Raw genomic sequence first — 10,468 nt, forward strand, 5'->3', positions numbered from 1 at the left:
TTAGAAAACGGCCCAAGTGCCCGGAACCCTCCGAGAGGAACGGTATCTCAAGTCCAAAAACGCAAGGTTAAATCACGGCGAAGCAATTTCTTGCCGTCCGCGGAGGGGGGGCCCTACGTGGCGGAGCCAAATAACTGGGGCTAGGGCCAGACGGGGAGAGAACCTCTCCCCCACCGTCCCTCTCCCACCGTCTGCCCCCCCTCCCGCCTGGTAGGCGATGCCGAGGTGCCGCCCGTACGCCCGCAGCGCCTCGGCGTGGTCCGGCGGCTTCCCTCCCAGCAGCACGGCCGCCTCGCACGAGAGGGACATGAGCGCCGCCGTCTTGCGGTACGTCTTGTCGACGTAGTGTTCGAACTCGAGCAGCTGCTGCGGCAGCGCGCGGACCTGCATCATCTCGCCCTGCACCATCTCCTCGATCACCGTCGCGAGCAGCTCCACCACCTGCACGTCCTTCAGCCGCGCCAGCAGCAGCGAGGCGCGGGCCTAACCCAGCAGAGGGAGCCGGCCGGCGTTGGTGGCAGGGGGGGGGGCAATGGCGGGGGTGGCGCAGCCAGCGCCCCCGAGAGAGAGGGCGAGGGGGTCGGCCAGTGGCCCGGGGCGGGGCTGGGGCGAGGCGAGTCGGGTCGCGCCAGCAGAAAGTCGCCCGCGAGCACCGCGACCTTGTTGCCGTAGATGCGGTGCGCCGTCTTGGCGCCGCGCCGCGTGTCGGCGACGTCAATCACGTCGTCGTGGAGAAGCGAGGCCGCGTGGATCATCTCTGTGATCTCCGCTAGGCGCTGCTGCCGAGCGTCCGCCGGATCGCCGCCCGCCGCAGCGGCAGACGAGAGCAGCACGAGCGTCGGACGGAACCGCTTCCCGGCCCGCTCGAAGAAGTGGTGCGCCGCCGCAGCCAGGACCGGGTGGTCCGTCCCGACCAGCTCGCGTATAGACGAGTCGAGTGGCCGCAGCTGCGGCTGCACTAGCGCAAATGGGTCGGGCAGCGAGCCGGGCGCGGCGGCTCGGAACTCGACAGTGATGTCGGGGAAGTTGCGGTCGTTGTTCTGGACGTAGGCGGCGGCGGAGTGCGAGCGCGTCGCGCCGCTCGCAGCGGGGAGCAAGTGCGCCGCCGCGGGCAGGCGCAGCGCAGCGGCGTTGCACAGCCGGAGCGCATGCCTCATCTGTGTTCTCCCTGTCGGCGCGAACGCGTCGGCGAAGGTGCGCTTCGGCCGAAGGAAGAAAAAGAGCGCCGGAGCGCACGAAGAGAAGGGGGCGACCGCAAGGTGGCACGAAGGTTGAAGCGAGAATCGGAGAGAGACCGCGAAGAGAGCGTGGCCGAGGGTTGCATAGACTCGATCGCAAGATCCCAGAAAGGCACCTCCGCCTCTGGACAGGGTGGCCCGCACTAATCGACCCCTGTTAAGTGACTCGTTCGCTTACCACCCACTGTGATTTTGTGTGAGCTCTGTGTCTTCCTTTGCCAACAACATACCTACAGCGAAGAGAGATAGGAAGAGAGGCGGACGCCCAAGGGTGGGCGACGGCTAGCGCACCACACCCCTCTGCTCCTTAAAATCCCTGTGTGCGTGGCGGCGTGCCGTCCACCCGCGTCCTCCCATCCCTCCCTTGGGTTGTCTGTTTTCTTACTTCATTCTTTGGAGCTCAAAAAGGCGCCGCCGACCTGAACGTCACCCTCCCGCTTCTGCCATCGGGGTGGTCCAGCGTCAGCGCGCTCGCGTGCAGGCAGAGGCGCGGCGCGGCAGCCGCCGCCTCGTCGCTCCCGTGCAGCTCGTCGCCCAGCACGGGGTGGCCGATCGCCTCCATGTGCAGCCGCAGCTGGTGCGCGCGGCCGGTGACGGGCACGAGCTCGACGCGCGCCACCCCCACGCCGCTGTCGGGCAGCGACGTGCGCTCGAGCACGCGCCACGTGGAGACGCTCGGCCGCGCCTGCTCCGCGCCGGCCGCGCCGGCCGCGACGCGCATGCGCGCCGCGCCGCCCGGCCGCCGGACCTTGCCGATCGGCAGGTCGACCTCGCCCGCGTCCTCGGCGGGCCAGCCCAGCACCAGCGCCTCGTAGCGCTTGGACGCCCGCCGCTCCTGGAACTGGACGCACAGAGACCTGTGCGCCGCCGGCGTCCGGCCCAGCGCGAGGACGCCCGACGTGTCCCTGTCCAGCCGGTGCGCCGCGTGGCCAACCTCCGGGTGGCCAGCGTCGGCCAGACGGGAGAGGAGGCAGTCGGCCTTGGCCTCGCCGATTCCTGGCACGGTGAGCAGGCCGGCGCCCTTGTCGACGACGAGCAGCGCGCCGTCCACGTGCAGCGCGCGCCAGGTGGCGGTCGGCAGCGACGCGCCAGCGACGGGAGCGACGGCGAGGTGCGGCACCAAAACGGCGAGCATATGCACGGGATAGAGTGAGCAGAGGAGAGAGCTGGAGCGAGCACAGAGAGGCAGTGAGCAGCCAGAGAGCTCTCTCCGAGAGTGGAAGGAAAAGAATTTTACGGGAAAAGAAACGAGTCGGCCTTCTCGCTGCGAGCCTGTCGCTGTCCCTTTTGTCAGGAGCAGGAGAACTAGGAGAGCGCAACCAGTAGTAGGCCCGCGCCTGCCCCCGTGCCGCCGGGGGCGTACGATTTCTTTTTTGCTGGCTTGTAGAGGCCCCGCCCAATTGGGGCACGCCGGCCCCGGCGCTCTGCTCCACGAGACCTCGAGAGCGAAGCAGTTTCCCTGTCCACGCTCCCACTCATCACTAATGCCTCCCAAGCGTGCGGCGTCCAAGGCGGCCGCCCCGGCTGCAAAGGCGCAGAAGGTGGTTGAGAAGGAAGCACCGGCCGCCAAGCCGGCCGCCGCCAAGTCCAAGGCCGCCGCCAAACCCGCCGCCAAGCCCAAGGCTGCGCCGAAGAAGGCCAAGGCGCCGTCGGTGGACGTCAAAGAGTTTGGCGAGGTGCTCCTCGAGGTGTGCAAGGTGCTCATGTCGGTATGCGAGACGTCGCAGCACGAGGACGAGGACCAGCTGACCATCAGCACGCACGAGGACTTCAGCGCCCACGGCGGCGACATCCTCGCGCTGCTGCCGGAGGATGCTCGGTTGCCGATGATGAAGCTGGCGCTCTTCTGGCGCGACGAGGTGTGCCAACTGGCTCCTTCCGCCGCCTGCGACACCCTCACCACCACCTCCTCTCGCCCCTCACTCCCAATGCCGACGCGACACACCGCAAGGCGTCGAGCGCTCTCGCAGAGCCGCTCGCGCTCACACAAGCCCAACAATGACGCCGCGCGTCGCCGTAGGTGGAGCGCGAGATTGACATGTCCAACGACTTTAGCGACCTCGAGTCGGACGACGAGGACGAGGACGAGGAGGACGAGGCGGCGGCCGAGGAGGCGGGCATCATCACAAAGGAGGAGGGCGGCGAGGAGGAGGAGGAGGAGGAGGACGACGACGACGACGACGAGCTCGAGGAGGACGACGACGTCATGTCGGTGGAGCACTTTTACGTCTTCAAGGCGCGGCGCGGCGCGGCTAGCGGACACGAGAGTGAGTCGCGAGGCACTGCGCGCTCACTGCGCGACGCCTCTCTCCGCGCCGCAGGAGTTCTTCCCTAACCCTAACCCTAACCCTCTCCGCGCCGCAGGAGTTCTTCACGCAGGCGGAGGCGGCGAAGCTCGTCGCGGACTCGAAGGAGGGCGGCGCTCTGATCAAGGCGATGGAGGAGGCGCTCAACTCGCACGAGAAGGCGATCATGGAGGAGGAGGAGGACGAGCTCGACAACGCCGACAGCGACGACGACGAGGAGGTGGAGGAGGACGACGACGACGACGAGTGGGGCGAGAACCTGCCGTGGAAGGCGGAGTAGGAGTGCTGCCCGCGGCGATGCGGCGCGCACGGTTCGCGGGGAGAGGTCGCCGAGCCGGACCGGCGGCTGGAGGCGCACGAGCCGGCGTTGCCGTTGGGGCGGCGCAGTCTCATGGGCTCAGGCGGCGATCGCCAATACGCGCTGCACTGCACAAAACGTGAGTCGTGGCCTCGTGTGTCTCAGAGTTTTCAGTATCCTCTTTCCTTGGAGATCTCACATGATCATGCTCCATGATGATGGATGATGGTTGATTGCGGCGGGGCGGAGAAGAAAAGACAAAAACCGAAAACTCCGCGGGAGACGTGCTCACACACAGGAAGAGACCGAACGGCCGGCCGGATTACTCTAGGACGCCGAGGTCGCTTTTAAGGCTGATTGGCTAGGACGAGCGGCAGCCGCTACCTCCCATGTCCCAACGGGGCTGACTGGCACAACCTAGGGCAACGCGCGGAGAGGTCATCCGGATGTGGCGGGACGCCGCTGGTTGCTCTCCTCCGCGCCAGACTGCAGACAGCCCCTCCCGACGGGGACGCCATCACCCTCGCCCAGTGATCTACAATGCTGTCTGTCTTAACACTTAAGGTCCGACCTGTGGGCTCTGCCTTCGCTCGGCACCGGGCACCGCCTCGGTATACAAAATGCGCCTGCGGACGGACCCTAACAGATCACAGGTCACGTACGCACCGTCATTGGCGCACGTGGACGTGCCCGCGCAAAAGTTGAGGTTGTCGTGTCGCAAAAGCCAAAACGTGCACACCCCCAACACAGTGGCGACACGTGCTGACTATAGTCTGTGAGCGGCGCGCGCGCGCGAACGCCTCGATCGCCTGAGCGACACTGGTTGTCTGGGCGACGGCGGTCCACCTACATCATGCCACTACCCGAGGACAAGTGCCTGGCTGGTGTCGCAAACCCGACCCGCCAGATCTGCTGCAACGCGACTTGCGGCACGTGCGGAGGGCGCGGCTGCTCACAGAGGCCCGGAGGCGCTCGCCAGTGCTGCGGGCCTGCCATAATGAGGACAGAACGCTATTGCCGATCCCGCAACGAGGTAGCCTGCGCTATGGAGGGGAAGGGTCGGCATCAGCGAGTCCACTCAGAGGGCGATAGTGAGCAGAGCAGACGCGCGCGAAGGGCGGAAGCTGCATGGTCCAAGTCTAGGGCCTGCGATAGCCTCAGCGCCTGGTCATGCCTCTCGCCGCTTTGGCACAGCAAGCCATCGCCACTGTGCGGAACGGGGCGGAGTCAGCTTCTGCTGCGCAAGCAGCGATCCACGGCCAGCGCCACGATCGTCCTCTCTCTCATCTTCCGGCCGCATCTCGTTCGCAAGAAGTACCTGACCCATCCCCATGATGCCTACCTACGGGAGACGAAGCGGGCAGCCTTCTTCTTACAATCGGCTCGCGACGTCCACACAACTCTCCCTATCACCTTGATGGTGGGGGGCGTGAGAAACGCGGCAGCCGAATCGCAGATGACGGAAATGGGTGCCAGTCTTTGGCCCACGCAGCCAGTGGACCCTCCGGCGTGGGCCAGCGCGATGCACAAGCAGGCATTCAACAAGCTCCGCGCGCTCGAGCTGACGCACTACAGTCGCGTGATCTTCGTCGACAATGACGTCATGCTGCGTGCGAATGTCGACCACCTCGCCTTCCATCCGGCTCCTGCGGCGGTGTGGTTCCCAGTCAACGGCTCGAGCGGCGGCATGACAACCTTCAACAGCGGCGTCATGATTCTCGCACCTGACCTGAGAATCCTGAGGAGCCTGCAAGTCGCCATCGCGGCGCCACGCCCGCCATTGAGTGAGAGCGATGGGGACGACGGGAGCGATCAAGAGCTCCTCTTTCACGCAACCTCCAGGAACTGGACGTGGAGCGTGCTGCCAGTGGCGTACAATACTCATCGCGCGATGTGCCTCTCCAATGCCTCGTGGGCAGACGTCCGCATCTTGCACGCCATACATGGCTACGACGGCAAGATACCGCCCCCGTATCGGGACCACATCGCCAAGTACGGCACGAGGCGCAGCCCGTCCTGGGTGGACCGGGAAGTGAAGACCTTCATGCGGTGAGGCTTTGTGCCCGTCGAGCGTCTAAGCCGGTGTGCCCCGGGGGTGAGGAGCGAGGAGTGGCCGAGAACTGGTACACATAAGCATGTATGTGTAGATGTAGGGGCTGAATGAGGAGTGGCCGATTGGTAACACTTCCAGTCAGACCAACGACCGGGACAGTATGGGAGAGAGAGATTTGTTGTTGTTTTGTTGTATGCAGTATGGGTGGACGCAGGACGGTGGACGCAGGACGGGCCAAACTTGGTGCTTGGAGCACTTGGTGTGCAGTCGGTAGCCTCACACCCAGGGCCGCGGAGTAAGAAGGCCGCCATTTTTTATTTTTTAAAGCTAGCCTTCGATGTTATCAAAGAGATATATTTGCCACTAACCGCACAAACATGGCACCGAACCAGCTGAAGCTCTCGACTCGTCGACCGAGCTCTGGACGATGCCGACCTCAAACCACCAGCGCCAGCAACGACGTGCCACGGCTCGCCGCGCCGCTGTTGCGACCGACGACGTGCCCGACGCCGTCCCGCGGCCGAAAGGAAGAGGCCCGCGCAACCACTTCTGGGACCCGCGGCCGCCGGGCGTGCGGCGGCACAACGAGTCGAACGAACCGAACCAGCGCAGAGCGGCGCGTCTCGCGAGCGCCCGCGGCCGCCACGCCGACGCCGTCCGCGGCCGACGGTGGTCGCGAATCAACGCGGCGCGGTGCAACGAGGCCAAGTCCTTCCAGGCTCCCGCCAGCAGCGCCTCGTGGCGTGGGCTGCACGGCCCTTCGAGACGGCCCGGGGGGCGGTGAGAGACCTCTCCCGCCGGCATGGCGCACTATATCACCCGTAGAGGCCTCTTTATAGTCGCCTTTTGGCACCTCCTCTCTCCACGCCGCCGATTAGACCTCGCCGCATCGCATCGCCCCCTTCCCTGCCCCGTCGCCCTCCTGAGCTCTCCCTCCTTCGCTCCAGCCATGCACAGGACCGCTGGACCATTGGCCCGCGTGCCAGGCGTCCGGGACGGCCGGGTATCGGCTCCGTACTTTGAGCCCTCTTGGGCCACCCTCGCGTCCACCGGCCGGCAGAGCACCGCTTGGGCGACTCAGACGGCCCGCCCGACCAGCGCGTTCGATCGTGCCGCCCCCACAGCGTCAGTGGCGTGCGTGGGGTGGCAGGCGGCGTCAGCGCAGCCCCTCGTGGGGGTGCCCACCGCTCTCCTCTCACCGCTCCCCCCCGCCCGTGGCACCCCACACACTCGTCCCTCCTCAGGGGCGCAAGGCGGCACGGCACGTTCAGCGCTTGCCTCAGCCCACCTCGCCTTCACGCCCGCCACCGCGACCAAGGAGGTGGCCTCGGCGGCCCAGATGAAGCCCGTGCGGCTCGTTTGGGAGCCGCATGCCGTCCCTCTCTCGCCGGCGCTGCTCACCACGCCCAAGCCTACGCCGAGGAACCCGTCGCGCCCGTCGCTCACGAGCTGGTGGCTCGCATCGACCGAGCCGTCCAGCTTTCTCACGCCCTGCCCACGATCAAATTCGAGACGACCAACATCCGACCACAAAAAAGGCCCGCGCGTGCTGCGCGGGCCGGCGAGCGACTAGCGAGCCAACCTGCTAGTGAAACAAACGCACGGCGTTATTTTGCGCACTTGGAGCACTTGGAGTGCAGTCATTAACCTCACATCCAGGGCCGGGGAGCTCAGAAGCGCACCCAGCGGGCCGGATGATCGGGATCGGGTTACGGGCTAGAGAGCCCTAGCCCCGGGGGTGCGCGTTCGCAGGGCAAGGGCCTTAAAGTAAACACGGGTCTCCGAGGGTTAGCCCCGCGTACCGGGTTTCCCCTTAACTGCAGGACGCCCCCTCTACTCGGAGCTAATGAACACCATACTGCACGCCCCACACCACCACTCTACACTCACTTGCGTCGGCGTCTGAGTAGACCCCCCCGCCTGAGGGCTCACCCCTCGCCTTCCCAGGGTCTCAACCCTCCTTGATTCGCTCTCTTGCTCGTCTCCCGAGCGTTATGCGACGACCGGTATGGTCGTTTCCCTCGTTGTTGGTGTCGCTTCCTCCGCTGCCGCCCTTCATCTCCGCCAGCTTCTCCCGGCTCCACGCCACTCGCGGCAATCCGCATCGAGGCCGCCCGTCGGCGCAGCGAGAGTACTGCGCACTGCTGGGCAGCGCCCAGAATGCAGGGAAGGCCTTGGCGCTTCTCGCCATCCAGCCTGACTCGGCCACCGGCAAGCGAGCCGAGTGCGCGTTCCGAGCACGCGGCCCGGCACTTTCCCACAGGCCCGCCAGCCGCCGCGCAGCTCTGGAGAGGTAGCTGGCGTTGCGCTGCACTGCTTGAAGCTGCTGTTGAGGCGCTGCACTGCTCAAAGCTGCCCCGTGCGCCGCCACGAGCGCCGCGCCGTGGCCTCGTTCTCTGGAGAGCCCCAGCACCACCCCTCGCGGCCACTCGCGCCGTTGCAGCAGCTCCGACCCCGCCACTCCGGCTCCCGAGCGCGCGGCGAGCAGGAGGAAGAGCACGCGCATGGGCCAAATCCGTTGGACGCTAACGGAATCGCGGTTTTATTTTTTTGAGTCGCAGACACCCAAGACGCGTCCGTACCAAATGGTGTGGCGCCTTCTCCTTCCCGTCGCCGCGGCCACCGCCGGTGCCTCCTCCACGTCCTCCCTCGCTGCGGCCACCGCCGGTGCCTCCTCCACCTCCTGCTGCTCGACGCTCCAGGCCACGGTCGCGCTCTCCGTCTGCGAGGCGCCGTGGTGGCAATGGATCCCTCCCGCGGCCTTCTTCCTCCCTCGCGAGTGCTGGGCCGAGCTCTTCGTGCCGAAGCGCCAGCAGATGGAGTTTGAGCGCTCCGTCCTCCAGACCCGCTGGGGCTCGCCCGTGTGGGTCAACCGTGAGGGCGGCTTCTTCGCGCCGACCAACCCGATCTACCTCTTCGCTCGGTGGGTGGTGCACGCTCGAGTGAGCGACGGGCAGGCCGCGTACCTCTTTGCCGGCACGGACGGCTCGTGGCAGATTGGCCCCTCCTTCACCGAGCCTGGAACGGACGCCGTCCTCCGCTCCGAGGCGCCGGCAGCGTGCGCCGAGGATGCCGCTTGGGAGTTGGCGGACGAGGCGGCCCACCAGGCGGAGGAGCGGCTCTCGCAGCCGATCGCAACCATACGCGCCTCCGTCTCGTGCCCTGCGCCGCCGCCTCCGCCGCTCGACGCCGAGCCGCCCTCGACGCCCTCGCCGCACTCCCCCCCTCCCCCGCCGCCCTCGCCGCCCTCGCCTCCGCCGCTCTCCAAGCCAGACGGCCTCCCTCCGCCGGTCAAGGTGCTGCGCCAGTCCCTGCCCCTCGACCCGGTGTGGCTCTTCCCGAAGGCGAACGCGGCGGTGATCCCCGCCCTCGCAAAGGCCTTCGGGGTCCCTCCCTGGGACGTCGCGCTCGAGGCTGACAACTCCACCTCCCCGCCCCGCGTCTCCCTCGTCCTCACCCCTCGAGACGCGGCCGCCGCCTCGCGCGCCGAGGCGCTGCTCGCCGTGTCGCGCTCGGCGGCGGGCTTCTCCGCCGGCGCGGTCGGAAGCCTCTCCAGCCACCCGGTCACGCGCGACGCCTTCTACCTCGCCGCCTTCCTCGGCTCGCTCGCCAAGGCTGCCTCGGCCGGCGGCGCGACCGGCAGCCAGACGTGCAGCGGCTCGTGCGAGTACGGAGGGTACGGCTGCATGGAGAAACAGGGCGCCGAGTACAACGACGGCTTTTGCCTCAAGCTGTGCGTGCCGGCCGAGCCTTACCGCGGCGGCGCCGTCATCAACCCGGTTTGCGTCGACGCCCCTCCGCCGGGCGTCGGCGACGACGCCGAGGGCACCGTCGTTGTGAACGAGGACGAGGCCCTCTTCTGGGGCGAGGGAGTGCAGGGAGGGGGGGGCGAGGCCGGCTCGGCGGCCCCGCCGCCGGCGCCCCCCTCGCCCCCCTCGCCCCCCTCCCCGCCTCCGGCGCCCCCCTTCCGCGAGTGGGCCCGAGTCGGCGGCCTGCTCTGCCCGTCGGAGTGCGTCGAGTACGGAGGCCCGGCCGGCGCCTGCGACGAGCGGACGGAGGAGGAGGGGTCGGTCTGCTACGTCCCTTCGGTGATGCGCCTCGTCAAGGGGCGCGAGGAGCCGTACCGCTGCTCCTACGAGACGGCTGCCGTCGGCTGGTCGGGAGGGCACCTTACCGCGCCCCTCAACCACCCGGGCTTCGACGCGGCGTCGAGCGAGGTGCCCGAGGCGCTCGGCTGCGTCGCGCGGCTCGTGGCGGAGCCGACGCTGTGGGCAAACTCGAGCCTGCCCGGAGGCCGCGGCGGCCGCGGCGACAAGGAGAGCGAGCTCCGCCGCATCGCCGCCCTCGGCATCGAGCGCGGCGTCCTGCCTTCCTCGTGCGGCCGCTTCCTCACCACGCACACCACGCCGTGCGCGCGCTGCAAGGCGGACTGCGCCAAGCAGGAGCTCTCCGCGCCGCCGCTCGCGCAGGCGGCCCTGGTCCGCGAGGCAGCGCCCCGCCTCCCCCCAGCCAAGACCAAGCTGCCCGGCGGCGCTGCCGGCCTCGCCGCCGGCCTCGTCGCCGCCGCGGCTTT

General features: G+C 67.8%; 5 protein-coding genes across 5 annotated transcripts in view; 3 read left to right on the plus strand and 2 right to left on the minus strand.

Annotated features, from left to right (window-relative positions):
- Positions 1-207: 207 nt before the first annotated feature.
- EMIHUDRAFT_54868 (Prenyl transferase) lies at positions 208-968 on the minus strand (the record flags this gene model as incomplete). The annotated part of the gene is made up of 2 exons (XM_005764521.1): positions 208-483; positions 654-968. Coding segments are annotated over 2 exons (591 nt in total), but the record flags the coding sequence as incomplete, so codon positions are not given.
- Positions 969-1,641: 673 nt separating this feature from the next.
- rluA (ribosomal large subunit pseudouridine synthase A) lies at positions 1,642-2,301 on the minus strand (the record flags this gene model as incomplete). Its single annotated transcript, XM_005764522.1, has 1 exon — positions 1,642-2,301. A coding segment is annotated over one exon (660 nt), but the record flags the coding sequence as incomplete, so codon positions are not given.
- Positions 2,302-5,298: 2,997 nt separating this feature from the next.
- EMIHUDRAFT_213945 (hypothetical protein) lies at positions 5,299-5,975 on the plus strand (the record flags this gene model as incomplete). Its single annotated transcript, XM_005764523.1, has 2 exons — positions 5,299-5,862; positions 5,943-5,975. The coding sequence occupies 2 exons, from the start codon at positions 5,299-5,301 to the stop codon at positions 5,973-5,975; spliced, it is 597 nt and encodes a 198-aa protein (XP_005764580.1).
- A 675-nt stretch (positions 5,976-6,650) lies between these two features.
- EMIHUDRAFT_357499 (hypothetical protein) lies at positions 6,651-7,485 on the plus strand. Its single transcript, XM_005764524.1, has 2 exons — positions 6,651-7,072; positions 7,140-7,485. The coding sequence occupies exon 2, from the start codon at positions 7,235-7,237 to the stop codon at positions 7,466-7,468; it is 234 nt and encodes a 77-aa protein (XP_005764581.1). The 5' UTR covers positions 6,651-7,072; positions 7,140-7,234; the 3' UTR covers positions 7,469-7,485.
- Positions 7,486-8,466: 981 nt separating this feature from the next.
- The window catches only part of EMIHUDRAFT_437431 (hypothetical protein), a 2,390-nt gene continuing 388 nt past the window's right edge, over positions 8,467-10,468 (plus strand). The window contains exon 1 of the mRNA XM_005764525.1: positions 8,467-10,468. Within this exon, the coding sequence (XP_005764582.1) occupies positions 8,481-10,468 (1,988 nt within the window). The 5' untranslated portion in view covers positions 8,467-8,480.

The sequence above is a fragment of the Emiliania huxleyi genome, assembly GCF_000372725.1.
Source record: "Emiliania huxleyi CCMP1516 unplaced genomic scaffold EMIHUscaffold_59, whole genome shotgun sequence".
Lineage (NCBI taxonomy): Eukaryota > Haptophyta > Isochrysidales > Noelaerhabdaceae > Emiliania > Emiliania huxleyi.